Genomic DNA, 15,704 nt, shown 5'->3' on the forward strand with positions numbered 1-15,704 from the left:
CTGCACCCAGGTCCTGCATGCCTTGCAGCGGGTCCCTCGGTCCCAGGAGGACTGTCCGCATGGATGAAGATGACACTTTTGGCTACAGATAGAGTGAGAGGAGAGAGATCAGTGCTAGATGGCAATAACGGAGGAATTGTCACGTGAGGTTTCAAGGGGTGAGCTGCGGGAAGAAATGAACTCTGCCATTTGCGGGTATGTTCCTTGATTTCTAGCTAAGGCAAATCAGCTGTCTGGAGTCACACGATCCAGAAGCAAAAAAAGGTAGATGGAGAAGAGGAGTTTCCCTGCTTTTCAGATTTTGAATTTTTTTTTTTCTTAATGTTTATTTATTTTTGAGACAGAGAGAGACAGAGCATGAACGGGGGAGGGGCAGAGAGAGAGGGAGACACAGAATCTGAAGCAGGCTCCAGGCTCTGAGCCATCAGCCCAGAGCCCGACGCGGGGCTCGAACTCACGGACCACGAGATCGTGACCTGAGCTGAAGTCGGACGCTTAACCAACTGAGCCACCCAGGTGCCCCTGCTTTTCAGATTTTGTAGTGTGGTCATGAGTGAGAAGAACAGACCCCAGAGAGAGCTGAGCCACCAAGGTGCACTCCCGGCATGGCACAGTGCCGATGTCAAATCCCAGGGCTGAGCTTAGATCCTCAGCCAGATGGGCACCTGTAGTTGCAGAGTCATTACACGAAGCCCCAAATTTTAGCAGGAAATGTTTTTCGCCGGCCCAAATGGGAACTTTCCTCAACCTGCTGGTTGAGAGAAGCTATAGAACACTGGCGTCCTGCCAGAATGTACAGGGAACTCTCTAGCAAACTTAAAAGGTGAAAAGAAAAGAATAGATACTAAAAAGGAATGAAATTGGCAAAATGTACTTATTCTAAGAAGCAATGTTGCTCCAAAGCGTCCCCTCCCCATCTGTTTCCCTTCCATGAGTGGCTTCTTGTTGCTGCTGATTGATAGGTGACCCCCTGTTGTTGTGTTCTTCAAAGAACATCAGCAATGTCTGATATCAGAGGACCAGAATGTAATTTAAAATATAGCCACAGCAACCTGCAAGTTGAACTTTAGCCTGGAAATGACAAGCCACAAATGGCATCTACTAATATTTCTCTGAAATGGCTTTCAGTGCAGGGAGGGACACCAAGCCAGCTAGACGGTCTGAATTTACTCAGAAGCGCAAAGAGATGGATGGGGATGCCATGTTGACCGCTCTCCAGCTCGTTGCCGCTAACCAGTTGTCGGGAATTCAGAAATGCCATCTTGGGATTCATTTAACCTTTAAAACTGGCCCTAACTAACCACCAAATTCCTGGAGCCCTGCTTGTATGCCAAGAGTGCTATGCATGTAAATCACGGACATGGTTTTTGAAGAGCAGAGATTTCCTCCTCCTCCTTTTTTTTTTTTTTTAAATCCAACATCTCTGCATACATCTGTACAAACCTCTGTTTTTGCTTATCTCAGGGAAATGCCTTGTGAGTGTGGGTTCAGGGCAATGAACTGAGCTGGTGCTGAAGGGCCCTTATTTTCCTGTCTGCCAGCTGGGTCAGAGACCCAACAAATCCTCCCTTGTTCTTGGTGAGAAACCGGGTTCAGCCATACCTGCCTCTCCCAGTTGTAGGAATAGAGAATCTCCAGATTGTTTTAAGACCCTCAGAGTAGGAGGCTGGCTCTAGAAGTTCTTTCCTGAAGTCTACCCAGGTGCTTGTTCAGCACATGTAGTACTGAGTCTCTGCCCCCAAAGAATTTATAATCTGGTCGTGGAGATGTACCACACTCACAGGTGGAACCCCAGTGGACAGTGAAAAATGGCCTACAAGAGCCCAGCCTTTGGTCATATATAATGCGATGCTGAGTTTATTTGCTTTGACAGTCTTTGTAATTTACACCTTCATTAGAACGTGATAGTCAAGATTTAGACTCTGTCTTGATGCAAAAAACATTTGTTAAGCAACTACGAACTACCCGGCACTCTGCTGGGAATGTAGGGTAGGGGTGTCAATATGTATCATGAGCACTCTGAGAATCTCAGTTTAGCAGATGAGTGCCTGAGCCACCAGGAATTACAGTGCAGTGTGATGGGTACTGGGGAGGAGGTACACTAGAAAGAGTGACTGACTGCCTGAGGAAGGTTTCTGTAGAGGGAGTGGCCTTTGACTCTGGTCTTTAATAGTAAAGCATCCTAAGCTTCAAGGGAAGGGGACTGAAAGGAAGCATCCCACATCCCAGGTGGAAGGAACGATGCTCCCAGGTACAGGGCATGAAACAGCATGTTGCATTCTGGGGTCAACAGAAAGTTTGCTCTGACTGGAGTGTGAGAATCTGTGTGGTTTTGGGGTTAGCGTTGGGAGGGGCAGAAGATGAGGTTAAAGAGTTAGTTTGGGGTGCCATTTTATGAAAGGCTGAGGACACTATGAGAAGAAACTGGGCTTTATTATATGGGCCATAGAGAGCCACTGAAAGTGTTTGAGCAGTGGGGTGGTCAGATGTGGGTTCTAGAAAGATCGACTGGCCCACATAGAGGCTGTAGTGGAGTATGAGAGAGCTGGAAAGCAGCAAGTCTCCTCAGGTCACCATCGTGGACCAACTTGTACATGAGATTGAATAGTTAGGAGCTAAAGAAGATCTGAAGATGGAAAAGAGAGAATTGAGTGGATATTTACTGAGGAATTATTCAGCAGACATTCACAGAGTACCTCTCAGATGCCAGATGCTGAGATGCTGTGCTAGGACCTGGGGATAGAATACGGTACAATGGAATCTTGCCCTGAACGAGATCCCAGTCTAGTGTTAGAGACAAACAAGCAAGCAATTACCTGATGGTGTGTTAAGGATATAGCAGAGGTGTGGGTGAGGAAGCAGAGGGCAAAAGTGGCTAACAGGGAGGAGGCACAGCATTGAGGCCAGGGATGGTCAGCAAAGACATCCCAGGGACAGGGTGTCTAATCTGGGTGCTGAAGGAGGAGTAGGGTTTACCAGGCAGACAAAGAACTGGGGGGTAAGAGAAGCATTTCACCCAAGAGAATGTTTGCAAGTTTGAAGACACATGGGGTCCATGAAAGGGCAAGTCGGGAGACTACGACGAGTTTGGCCTGATTGGAGCTCAAAGTGGGTATGGGGGAGGGGCTAGAGCCGGGACTGAAGATAGAGGCATGCGTCAGGTCATGCTAGACTTTGCCTGCCTTCCCAGAAAGGTGGGGCCCATGTCATGGTTTTCAAACTCTTTTTAAATGGGAGAAGCCTTCGGTCAAAACGTTTTTAGCCATCACCCCAATTGTAAGACAGATAAAAGTGAAGCAGCTGTGGTTAGACTGGATGTGAGAATATTAGCACTTCTGCTCTTGGTCTCATTTTCACCCTCCCATGTCACCCTGGACACAACTCAAACACAGTCTGAAAATCATATACAGCAAATGACACTGATGCAGGTGTGGCATTGGAGGGTTTTACAGGCAATGCCACAATTCCCTGGTTTCCAGCTTCATTTTGAAGGTGAAGGGTACGGAAATGCTTGGTGCCTAGTAGGTACTCAGTGTGTTTGGGTGGGAGGATGGGGGTGGGAAGGGGTTTGTGGCCAAGAGTACGAGTTCCATTGTGGACAGAATAGGTTAAAAGTACTTTCAAAAGGCCTCTGGCTGGCTCAGTTTGTAGAGCATGTGACTGGATCTCAGGGTCGTGAGTTCAAGCCCGTATTGAGCATGGAGCCTACTTAAAAAAAAAAACAAAACAAAACAAAAATCAATTCCTTTATCATGGGGCGCCTGGGTAGCTCAGTCAGTTAAGCTCTTGATCTCAGCTCAGGTCTTGATCTTAGTGTCGTGAATTCAAGCCCCGAGTTGGGCTCCAGATGGAACCTACTTAAAAAAAAAAAAGTATTTTCAGAACATCCTCATGGAGAGATCTAGTAGGCACCTGAAAACATGGGTGGGCCCTGGATGAATGCTCTAGATAAATATTTGGAAGTGTTGATGTATCAGTAAGAGCTGAAGTCGTGGACTTCCATACGATTGCCTAGAATCGAGCACAACAGGAAGAAAAAGTAGGCAGATCCCTGGAGACCAAGGGGCAGGTGGAGAAGCCAGGGAAGGGGGTTGAGAGAGATGGAGGGGAGGAAGCAGGCAAAGGCAGCATCTCAGAAGCCAGGTAAAGAAAAAAATAAACATAAGCTTAAACACGTAATCGGTATTTAATAGTTGGTTGCCTGGAAATGAAACAGGAATAAAGGCATTTCACCGGCATAGCGTATTCCTTTTAAAAGAAATCTGAAGCATACTTATTTTTTCCAGAAGCACACACCCTTTAATATATGAGTATAGATTAGTATAGCAAAATAACAACAACTGAGCTCACGATGTAAACAATATCATTGTTGTTTAGTGGAACTACTCCTCTCTCCTCTCCAGGGATAAATGAATTCTCTCAAATTTCTGCCCATCAGTCAAAATTTTACGTTCAATTGAGTGTTCATTCTGAGTTTAAGATGATTCTAGGACTTCAAATGCCTAGAAAGTTGGGCTTTGGTAAATTGAAAGTAATTTTTCTAAAGTGATGGGCTAATTTGAAATCTATATCTCTTTTTCTTGTTTTGATTTTTGCAGCCTAAATTGTAAGCCATATTCCTCTGATTGTACCAGTGTCCTGCTCCACTGGGGACAGGGGAATTCTAAAATCATTCCTTATGGGGTGGATGCTGGCACTCAGCAGCTGTTTATTGAATGAATGGATGATGTGCTATTGTCCCTCCTAAATACTGATTCACACCTCAAAGGTGTCTGTCTGTATTCAATAAAGTGAAAAAGAAAGCATTTTAAAACTCAAAACTGAGTAATTAGAGATTAAAACTACTGCTCACCCTTTCTCTTTGTTGTGGGCACAGTATTGTGCACAGAATGCTGCCCTCTGAAATCCCATCAGACTCTGTAAAAGCTTCCTGGGGAAGATCATTTTTCAAGAATAAGCAATAGAATGTGGCCTTCGAATTCCCTAAGACTTGCATTTCTCACATTACTCAACATCTGGAATTCGTTTATTCTCTCAACAAGTATTGACTGAGAGTCTACTATGTGCTAGGCACTGAGAAAATGCAGTGAATAAAACATTAGAAGATCCCGTTGTCATGAGCGTCCGTTCTAGCCGAAGGTGACTGGCAGTAACAAACAGGGATATAATATGTGTTAGCGGTGATGAGCGCTAAGAACAAAAGTGAAGGGGGGAGGGGAGGGGAGCGTGATGGGGAAGCAGCTGCTGTTCTAGAGGGTGGTTAGGGAAGGACAGATAAGCTGGGACCCAGAGAGGGAGAGATGTCTGGGCGGAGAGGAATGCCATATGCTTAGCTGGGTCCCCCTACAGCTCACCCTGACCAGCAAGGGGGGGGTGGGGGTGGGGGTGGGGAGCGTGTGCTTATAAATGTAAACACCAACCCAGCCAAGAGCCCTGTAGCCCTGTAAACATTATGATATGTAGCTCAGATAATAACTGTTAAAAATCAACTCTTCAGGGGCTCTGGGCTGGCGCGGTTGATGGAGCATGCGACTCTTGATATCAGGGTTGTAAGTTCAAGCCCCACGATGGGTGTAGAGATTACTTAAAAAAAAAAAAATAAAATCTTGAAAAAAAAAATCAACTCTTCAATTTTAACTGTGAGACAATTTTTGCAGGTGACTTGAAAATAAAGCAACTTCCATTATTCACAGAGCCAGACTGGCAACCAGCTCTTAGAAATGACTAAAATGACCCACTAGTATTCCTTTTTTTTTTTTTTTTTTTTTTTTTAATGGAGACTTTTGCTCCCCTGCCGAGACCATGTATTATATCCAGTTTCACATCAAAATGAATTTTTGCTGCTAAGTTTGAAAAACGCTGAAAATAGCAATTAATATTGGAAAAGCTGACAGGACCTGAAGTGTGGTGGCGTGATTGGTGCTGATATAATTATGTGCCTGAGTGTGCACATGTCTGTGTAAACACAGTATGAAAACACACCTGATGTCCAGGACACTATATCAGTGTATTTTCTGGCAGGTGGATGAGGGAAAGAGAGGGACAAAGAACTGATAGAATCCCTCTGGCATTGTTAAGTGGTGTAGATGTCTCTAGTCTTACATTGACATAACCTTGATTTTCAGATTATTTTCACATTCGTCATCTCATTCGATCCTCACAACTTACTGGAGTTGGGGCGGGGGGGGGGGTTGCGGCTTCGTTCTTCCCATTTGGTGAGTGAGAAACCTTGGTGGGTCGGCTGGGATGACTGAGGAGACTGGATTACGTCATCCCCAAGGTCCCTTCTCGTTCAACAGTTCTACGGCTTTTTTTTTTTTTTTTTCCTTCTTCTAATTTTCCTGAGGTGACAGTTGTGTCATGGTGGAGACTCTTTTAAGCCCAGAACATTTTCTGCCACGCAATTCCTCCTCGTCTTCTCCAAGGCCTTCACTGCATGTTTAATCATGTGTGAAATGTAATGTCTACCACACAAGGTCATTGAGGGTACCGTTGATGGGATGGAAGGGAAGGTTGGTGAAGCACCAAACACACTGGTAGCTATTATTATTATTATTGCCATCGCTATTGCTAATAAGGAGGCAGTGTAGTGTCGTGGAGCGGGCATCAGCCCTGGAGTCCGGTAAGTTTCCAGTCTTTTGCCGGTTGTGTCATCTTGGCCAATTATTCAACCATTGGGAGCATGCTGTAAAAATGGAGCTGATAACACCTCCATTACCGGGTGGTGTGAAGAGCAAATGAGGCCAATGGAGCGCCTATCCCAGATGCTCCATAAATAGGTGGCAGTAATAAATGAGAAACCACCTTTCATAAATATTTTCATGACTCCCTCAAAACCTGAAGAAGCATTTGACAGAGGTGAAGTATAACCTTGAAGTTAACAGAAGCGTACGGTCATCTTTTGAACAAAAAGAAAGGATTTGGAAGTTGAGCTCTTCTGTGCATGTCTCAGAGGGCGCGGAAAAGTCCGCTTGCAGCCAAGGGTCAGCAAACGGACATCGTGGAGTCTCATGTCCAATGGCCTTCTGAAATCCAGTGTAGATTTTACTCAAGTCCCTCCATCCTTTCCACGGCAACAAGCTCATGAGGTTGTGCAGTTTATTTGGAAAAGCCCGGCGACCCTCATTATACCACTTTCTTTGAAAAGCAATCATTTGAGTACCGCAAGGAGCTGCTTTGCTCTAATGATGACTATCATGAAGGATTCGATGAAGTTGGAAACCAAGATCTGGTAGCCTTGTCTCTGATAGCATGGTCCCGGAGAAGGCTGGTGGTAGCAAAGAGCAAAATTCTTCAATAGAGATTGCACTTAGCTGTCTCTGTGGAGAATTTCTTGGAACTGAGTTCTCAGGGCACAGTAATAAACTAACGTCCCTAGGCGTCCGTTGCCACACACACACTGGAGCAGTGTTGTGGACAAGCTGGTAGCTGCTAAGGAGTCACAAGGTGGGTAGCACTTCGTGGACCAGTTACTCTAACATCTAGTTGATGGTTTGAACCACTGGACCCAAGAGAGGTGTGTGTCGTACAGAATACCGACTCTGGGCCACATTTTATTTATCAGATGCGTTAGTTGAAAAGGGAAAGACAGCAACATTTGAATGCGAAATACATGTATTTTTTCTTGCTCGATGTATATCTGTCCTCGAAATTATTCTCGCTGTGAATGCCCATCCTGTGTGGATGTCTCCAAGAACAATTGTGTTTTCTACCTGAGAGCAGTACTTTAAATGCTTTACCCAATGTTTGTTGTGTTTGGTTGCCTTCCAGGTTTAAAATGTGTGAATTTCCTTTTTAATGTTCTAGGGGAAAGCAATGGTATTCGCCCCACGCCGAGGGAATACTTTAAACCAGTTTTGCAATCTAGCTGAAAAAGCTGATTTCTCTATCCAAAGACATGAAAATTATGATGAACACATTTCAAACTTCCACTCCAAGGTTAGTTTTCTGCTTATGTTAGATAACACTTTAATCCGCATTGCATTTTGAAGAGATCATGGTCTTTTTGGCAGGTAACCTAAATATTTGATTAAAGCACTCCTTAGGTGTGCTGCTTCTGAACAGCTATTTGTATCTGATTATTTTTGTGTGGTAAAGCCATCTTTTATCTTTGCATGTCTAGAAGGATTTTACGGAAACCATTTCTGTTTACTCCTTTCTCTGAAACAAACTAATCTTTTCATTCATAATAGACTAATTTGTAGGATGCAGGGGAGGTGGCATAGAATGAATGATAAACAAGCATTTATATTTTAATGAAAAACCTTCGGCTTTTAAGTAGGTTAAATGCTCAGCTGCACTGAAATAAATAGAAGGTGAATGTCTAATTGTATCATGTTGGACTGTAAATCTTTATCTCTGCTTGCTTTATGGCTGGGTCAGTTGGCAGTTTGAGACTGTTAAATCTCATACAGAATTTCACAGTTGTGAGGTTATATGTCAGATCGAGGAGCTACAAGATTTAGGTCAAAAGCACTTATCTGAGAGTGATTTCTAAGCTTGCTTACATAAAGCAATGTTATCAGCCTTTTTATTATTTATAAGTATAGAGCAGTATAGGACACTGAGAGGCAAGCGTTCCACTGAAAACTTTTTAGGAATCTCACCTTTGCTAATACATATCACACTTGCTAGTCTAACATGTATTACTTCTGTAATTTTGTGCCTTACAGAAATCTCCCTTCTTTGAGCTAGTCTGACCTTGGCAAGAGACTTTGAACTTGTCATGATTTTGCAAGTTGTGAACGCAGAAAAGTTAAGCCCTGACCTTAATTTTCTCCTGAGAAAATGGGAAGAGCATTCTTTATTACCCAGGACTATGATATAATGTCGAAGTATGTTGACTTTTGAAAAATTATATGCAAAGTGGATCTGATCTTCAGGCACGAGAAAGAAAATCCTTACTTTGTGGAGATGGGTTCACTCTTTTGGGTGTCTAAGGTTTCATTTAGCCCCCCCTGGGGGTGGGGGTGGGGGAGGAAACAACGATGCTTTGTGAACTGAAAGGGTTAAATCACCTCCTCTGCCTGGTGGGATTGCCCTTTGCTTACAGTCAGAAAGTAAAAAGAGAATGGTGTGTTATTCAAATCTGACCTGCTTCTCCAGAATGAGATTTTTCCCTTTTGCAACCCCTCCCCAGAATAAAAGGAAAGCCTCTGAGGGCTTTACCAGGTAGGGGAAGGGTCTCTCCTCTACCCAAAGGGACAAAAACAGCCTTCTCTCCTGGATCGGGCTAGAGCTACAGGGATCAGCCTGTGGCTGCTTAAATGCCTTGTCATTCACCTTCCCCCTAGAACAACAAATGCTTTCAGTTTCTCAGTCACAGATCAGGAGAGCAAAGGCAAGGGTTTGTCCACCAGCGGAGAGGGTCAGCGTTGTGCCTGATACCCTCCGTGTCCTCCCTGCAAGATTGGAAGTGTGCTGGGCCACGTGAGTCCTTCGTGGCCACGTCTCCTTTGTCTAGAACTTTAGATTGTCAGCGGCTAGCGGACAGCAGCTGCCTCTATTTTCAATGCTGTACACTACCCTGCTAAGCATAGCACGGTCCATAAATCGCTAGACATGCCTCTTGTATTTATATTGTGTCATGTACCCACAGGTAGGTAGTACTCCGTAAATAACCATGGACTGATTGGTCCCACGGAAGTAAATTTCCATAAAGAACCAGGCGGCCTTAGTTTTCATCTCTTCATGAGTGCTCAAAAGTTAAAACTCTCCACTTTGCTGACCCTGGGCTAAGAAACAGTTTCCCTCCTCCTCAGCTTATGAGGAGTTGAGAGTTGCGTGTGGCTCTCAGAAAGTGGAGCCGCCAGGCGAATATTCTGCAGGGTTGGGGCGCCCCTGACTACGCGGTACCAACGTGAACCCAAGATGTGTATTTTTTAAGGATGGGGGGGGGAGGGGGGGAGGGCAGTTGCAGCTGGTCTGGTGTTCTAGCAAAAGAGCGCCTCTGGTCCCTTCTGCCCCAGAAGCACAGAATGCCCTGCCCTCCTGCTTCGGGCGGCGGCGCGGATAACCGTGTGCCGCCTGGCGGGTGTGTCGGGGCGGCGACACCCGGCTCCGGCTCGCACGTGGAGGTCTCCTTTGCAACCGAAGGCCGCCCAGACAGGGCCGCGGGCCAAGGCGGAGGGAGCGGGGAGCGCCCCTGCTCCGCGCCGAGCCCCGGTGCTCTTCTCCGGGGCGCCCCCTCGGGCACCTGCCCGCCGCCCGCCCCGGGGCTCCGGGGGCGCGCTGGGGACCGCGCGGCCGCCGGGAACCTCCACCCTGGCCGCTTTTGTTTGCCGCGTGCTAATAGCCAGGGCTTAAAAGTTTTCCATCTTGCGCGGCAATCAGCTTTCTTCCTCTCCGTCTCTGGCCAAAGCCCCACAGTCCCTGGGCCGAGCCTGCTCGCAAACGGAGGAGCAGCGTTTTCCTTCGGGCTGCGTGTTATCCTCTTAGCCCTACTGTGTTGGAATAGAGCGTAACCAGCTGGAGGACTGTAAGACGCCTGATAATGCCGCTCTTTTCCGCTGTCCCGTCTTAATCTTGTTACACAAATGGTTGTGAAGAGATTCATGAATTTTAATTTCGCCCTCTGCATTAGTGCCTCACGTCACTCATACACAGCTGGTTTCTATGCTGAGTTTTCCACCCCTCCTCTTACAACAGGGGAAAAAATTAGTTACAATCTTGGCAGTAGTGGAAGGTAAAAAAAAAAAAATCTACAGATTTAGGCAACCACCCATGAAGCTGATTAACAGTCAGTGATCAGGAGGAACAGCTTTGCCTCTTAAACTTTTCACCTCTCATTGTTAACTGTGAAATTTTATTTCCGTTAAAAAGCAAGCCTGTAATCAAAACGGTGCCATTCTGCACTTTTCTGCCAGTGCTTTTGTTAAATTGTGCCCACACCATGCAGCCAGCGTGCTCAGGAACCAGGCGGCCGAAGGTGTGGTGTTTTAAAAAATATTGCCTTTCTGTTCTTCCAGGCGACGGGGAAGAAAAATAGAACACTTCCCTCTCCTTCCCAACGTCTTGGTCTCCTCCAGGCTAGGAATCCCGTGCCTTGCCCGTGTCTCAAAACCTTTAGGATGTTAAGATAAGCAAATTGTTTCTCAAGGTGGAGACCTCACTTGGAGCTTACTGCTGGCTTGAAATCAGTTGATAAAAATACTCTCATTCATGCAGTCTTTGAAATCTACATGCCACAGGTTTTGGGGTTTGTTTCTGTTTTTGTTTTTTTAACTTTGGCAAAACCACCGGTGTGTTTATTTTCTGTATTTTGTAGACTTCGCCATGAAAACAGCCTTGGGCTCATTTGTGAAGTCGGTACATTGTGTTAAAAGCATGGCCGTATTGCACTTCTGCTTATCTATTCAAAATGCCACTTTACAAGTGGCTGGTGCTTATAATCTGTGTGGTGTGCTGTTGATAATTGTGGATACTGTAAAGGGTAAACAGTCTGAACTCTGTCCCTAGTGCTGCTGCTCGCTCAGCACAGTGGCGAGGCTGAGCGTGTTACATCCAATTATGAAGTAAAGCATAATGTTACTAATAGCCGCTATGTAATTTAGTTGGGTCCTCAAAGACCCTGTTTTAACCGATGAAATTGAAAAATTGTTTTATTCGCAATTTGCTTTTTGTTCATTTTTTTTCAAGGTGGTTTTCATTTCTTAAAATTGTAATTATCAATTGAGCAGAGAAGTACAGCCTGGGCAAATGGAATTACTCTTAGACCACATCACATTCCCTCGTCGACAGCAAGTATTTCCCAACAGCCTTGTGTGTGTTCAGGTGCCCTGACATGACAGACTTGGTTCAGAAATGATCTGGTGCTGGGGTGTGGTGATGCCTTTGAGGGGCGTTGGTTCTTCCCCGTGGCAGGAAGGGCTCACAGTCAGTGCGGGGCTGGCCCCTGGCCCCTTCTAGCAAGGAAGCCTCTGCTTTGGCCTCCAGAGGTCAGCACAGAATCCAAGTTAAAAGTGATTTCTAACCCATATTTACAAAAGAATTATTTATCCCACATATTACCTTGGGGACTATATAAAGAGCTCATTTGAGTCTCTGTATATTAGTGCATTGTGAGTGAGTAGGTCAGCTGACTCACGCTGAGTAATCAACTTTCCTCCATCCCCAATCCCTGAGGAAGAACCGAGCTAGCCTGACCCCCTCTTCCCTCTGTAATGTATGTCAGCGAGCTCCTATCACTGGGGCAGCTGGCAACAAAGGTATTTACAGCTGGCAGGCCCTAGGTAGTGGGTTTGGATTGGGAAGTTTGTGAAGCCATTTTCTTGGCCTTTTTTTTTTTTTTTTTTTTAAGAGTGATGTTAAGGGACCGTGTGTTGGGGATTAACACTGTCACTACTTTGGCGGTAACAAAATTCCAGGGGATCTTTCTAAGTAGGCAACTAATCATCTGTAAACAAAGCAAAGTCCCGTCTAAGAAAACAGAAGGAAGTTACCTCAGTGACTGCACACCATCTTTTCTTGTGAAAATGGATTAGAGAGTACAGGCGAGGTTGGCTTTCTGTTCCCCAGTGAGGGAGGTAAAGCCGGCCCCGTTGCTCCTGGTCCTTACCGGTGAGGGTGTGTCACAGTTTGGGAATATGATTTAGAAGAAACATGAAAAAATTCAAGTTAATATGCCCCAGACCTATACTAATCCAGGAAAGTGTCATATTGGAGCCATTCATGTAGTTTGGGGGGGGGGGGGGGGGGGGTGAGGGGAGGTAATCTGATTCAAAACAATAAAAGAATTGGTTCCGTGTATTATTAAAAGAAATATTTATTTCTGATCCTTATCACTTAAAAACTGAATTAACAATTGGCTCAGAAACGCCGATGTCAAAATACTGATTTTTGTCTTTATAAATAGCAAATTATTTTTTGCCAGGAGAAATATAAATATGACCGTCAAAGTCTTCTGGCCGAATGAGGAAAAGAGTACTCTAGATTTGAGAACCCTGATTGGATTTTTAAAACTACCACGGAAAGGCCCTCAGAACTTCACCTGAATGGTATCGAAGCTTGCTGCTCTATTGTTGGACTCTGTTTTCCTCCTCAGAGAAAAGAGTTTTTGAATTATCATTAATATTAACCCCCGCTAAGGAGCAGCTGGAGAGCCTTTGAAATGTCTTAGGCCTGGAAACCTGTCCCTTGTGCCCAGGTGCTGCCAGTCTCCAAGAGATCTGAAATGCCTGGCCGCCTTGCTCCTGGGGCTCAGGTGTGGGACACGGTAGACCAAGAGCAGAAACTTCGATGCCAAATGGCTGGTCTGGTGCAGATGACTGAGCCTCTAGCTTTCCCTTCACTGAAGTGCCTCACAGTTCATAGAGGTCACAAATACTGTCTATTTATGAAAAAAAAACCACCCTGCTCTCCTCCTTTCCTCCTTACCTGCCTGCCCCCCCCCCACCCCTCCCACCCTCCCAGGAAACATCCCAGCCTGGTGCATGGTACTCTCATGCCAATGCCACTGAAACTACTTTGACTTGCTTTTTTGTGATTTATTTTCCAGAACAATATATTCGGGTAAGAAGTCTTCGTTGCATTCGGCATGAAAAACTACTGGCAAACCCATAAGAGACTCTTGAATACAGAGAACAAACTGAGGGTTGATGGGGGAGAGGCGGGGGAGAGGGGAAAATGGGTGATGGGCATTGAGGAGGCACTTGGTGGGATGAGCACTGGGTGTTGTATGCAAGCGATGAATCATGGGAATCTACCCCCGAAACCAAGAGCACACTGTATACACTGTATGGTAGCCAACTTGACGATAAATTATATTAAAAAAAAAAACAAAACTACTGGTCAAAATGCCTAATCTGAGTCTCCTTACCTTTTTTGTTCTGTTATTGTTTTCAGTTGAAAAAGGAAAACCAGGACGTATATGAAGAAAACCTTCATTACCCGCTTCTGCTTATTTTAACCAAAAATGGATAGAAGATTAAGATGTTCAAAAGGCGAAGAAAACACCAAGCGCACAGGGAATATTTTCACAAAACCAGAAGTCTGGGATGGGAGTTTTTTTTAAATCCTCCCTGAGGAGGCTCCCTGAGGCCCCCTGAGATTTGTGAGCACCTCCCCCCACCACCACCACCTTTGCAAACATTCCACATGTGGGGTTATGGAGTCCACCTGTCCTCACTCACATTATTTCCAGCCTTGCTGGACTCCTCCTTTTATCGTCTGCTCTTCTGGTGCCAAACCTTTGTCTTCAAATATCTATAAACAGCCTGCGATTTGAATTGGACGTATGAGAATCCTAAATATTTTTCCTTTTGAGACAGAATTTCTTTTGGCTGATTCCCACTCCCGCCAGCCCTTTTAGAAAATATCTTGGTCTTTGTTTTATTTTGTGGTGGTAGTTTTTAATCTGTAAACAGCTAACATCATGATTCTTTCCTGGTTGAGAAAAGAAAGAAATAAAGGCATATCTTTCTCACCTCCCTCGAATTAATTGTATTAAATCTGCCATCTTTTTTTTTTCTGTCTCTCTCTCTCTCTCTCGTTCTCTTTTTCCTTTTCAACAGGATGTTTTTTTCCCTGTAGATGTATAAGAAATGACTACATCAGCCCAAAGCCTCATAAACTGACCGTTTGTCCTCTGGACACAATAGCGTGGCCAGCCCTCTGCTCCTCCTCTCCAATTATGTGTGATTAGTCTCAATGTGTTGTGTCAAGGAGGAGGAGTGTGCTGAGTGCTTATTATCTGTTTAGGTACAAGAAGAGCACATTTAGGCTCTGACTATGAATGAAAAGTGAGCCTTTATCGGGGCTCACATCTAACTGCTGCTATTCTCCAGGCCTCTTTCAAAATAGGTCCTTTCCAGAGAAATTTTGAATAAATGGTTGCTAAACTGGATTGCGACCAGGGGGGAGTTTTTAAAAACTCAATCACACAATTATCTTATTTAAAGTAAGTACATCTTGTTGTGTGCTGGGATTCAAGTGTGTAGTAAACATTTAATAGGTGCTACCTAGGATTAAGAAAGAATGACTTTTCTGCGGGGAACCCAAGCATATCCTTGCCTGGTGCATCCGCGAGAAGCTTTAATGCCTTTTGTGGAAATTCAGATGTTTATCTGTAAGGAATCATCTGTGCCCACTTTAGCAGTAATGTCATTAGTAGGTTAGCTATATATGCTCATATCTTCAGTGGAGGCAAAGCATGTATCTCGTGTGATACAATTAAAGTGCTAGGTGGGAGACTGGGGGGCAAATCCTTTTGCATGTTAAACAAACTTAGCTGTCATAAAAACAGCCACTCTCACATGTCTCCTCTGCTCACTTCTATCATCAAACAAATTTTTCACCATCAGTTTGCATGTCCTTGTATTCACCACTTTTTCTGCTCCATTAGAGCACCTAGATGGATCTCGGAAGGCATAGGTCAAGTCGCAGTTAGATCATACATTTCTTTCTCACAAAAACTTGAATTGCAATGCCAAGCGATGGGCTAACATCACAATAACAGCAATTTATTCCTCTATGGATAAAACAGCAGTCTATTCTCAGTGCTAGATAAAGACCAGGGCAATGCAAACCAGCCATTTAGCCGAGTAGTTCAGCTAGTGGCAGCTCTCCTTTGGCGACTGTATAGATTGCACACTGGCTTCACATTTTCTTGTTTAAAAATTAGAATTTGGAATGTTTTAAAAGGCAACACAGGTAGTTCCATTTATACGGGTGGAAAAACAGCCAGAATTATTTCTTCCATAAAACCT

At 44.8% G+C, this 15,704-nt stretch overlaps 1 protein-coding gene across 3 annotated transcripts in view; it reads left to right on the forward strand.

Annotated features, from left to right (window-relative positions):
* The window catches only part of CAMKMT (calmodulin-lysine N-methyltransferase), a 404,726-nt gene extending 390,304 nt beyond the window's left edge, over positions 1 to 14,422 (forward strand). For all 3 annotated transcript variants that reach the window (XM_042932169.1, XM_042932168.1, XM_042932170.1), the window contains 2 exons: positions 7,807 to 7,938; positions 13,843 to 14,422. In XM_042932169.1, coding sequence (XP_042788103.1) covers positions 7,807 to 7,938; positions 13,843 to 13,920 — 210 coding nt within the window. In that variant the 3' untranslated portion in view covers positions 13,921 to 14,422. The remainder of the gene's footprint in view (positions 1 to 7,806; positions 7,939 to 13,842) is intronic.
* The last annotated feature ends 1,282 nt before the right edge of the window (positions 14,423 to 15,704 follow it).

Source organism: Panthera leo, chromosome A3, assembly GCF_018350215.1.
Source record: "Panthera leo isolate Ple1 chromosome A3, P.leo_Ple1_pat1.1, whole genome shotgun sequence".
In the NCBI taxonomy this organism is placed as follows: Eukaryota; Metazoa; Chordata; class Mammalia; order Carnivora; family Felidae; genus Panthera; species Panthera leo.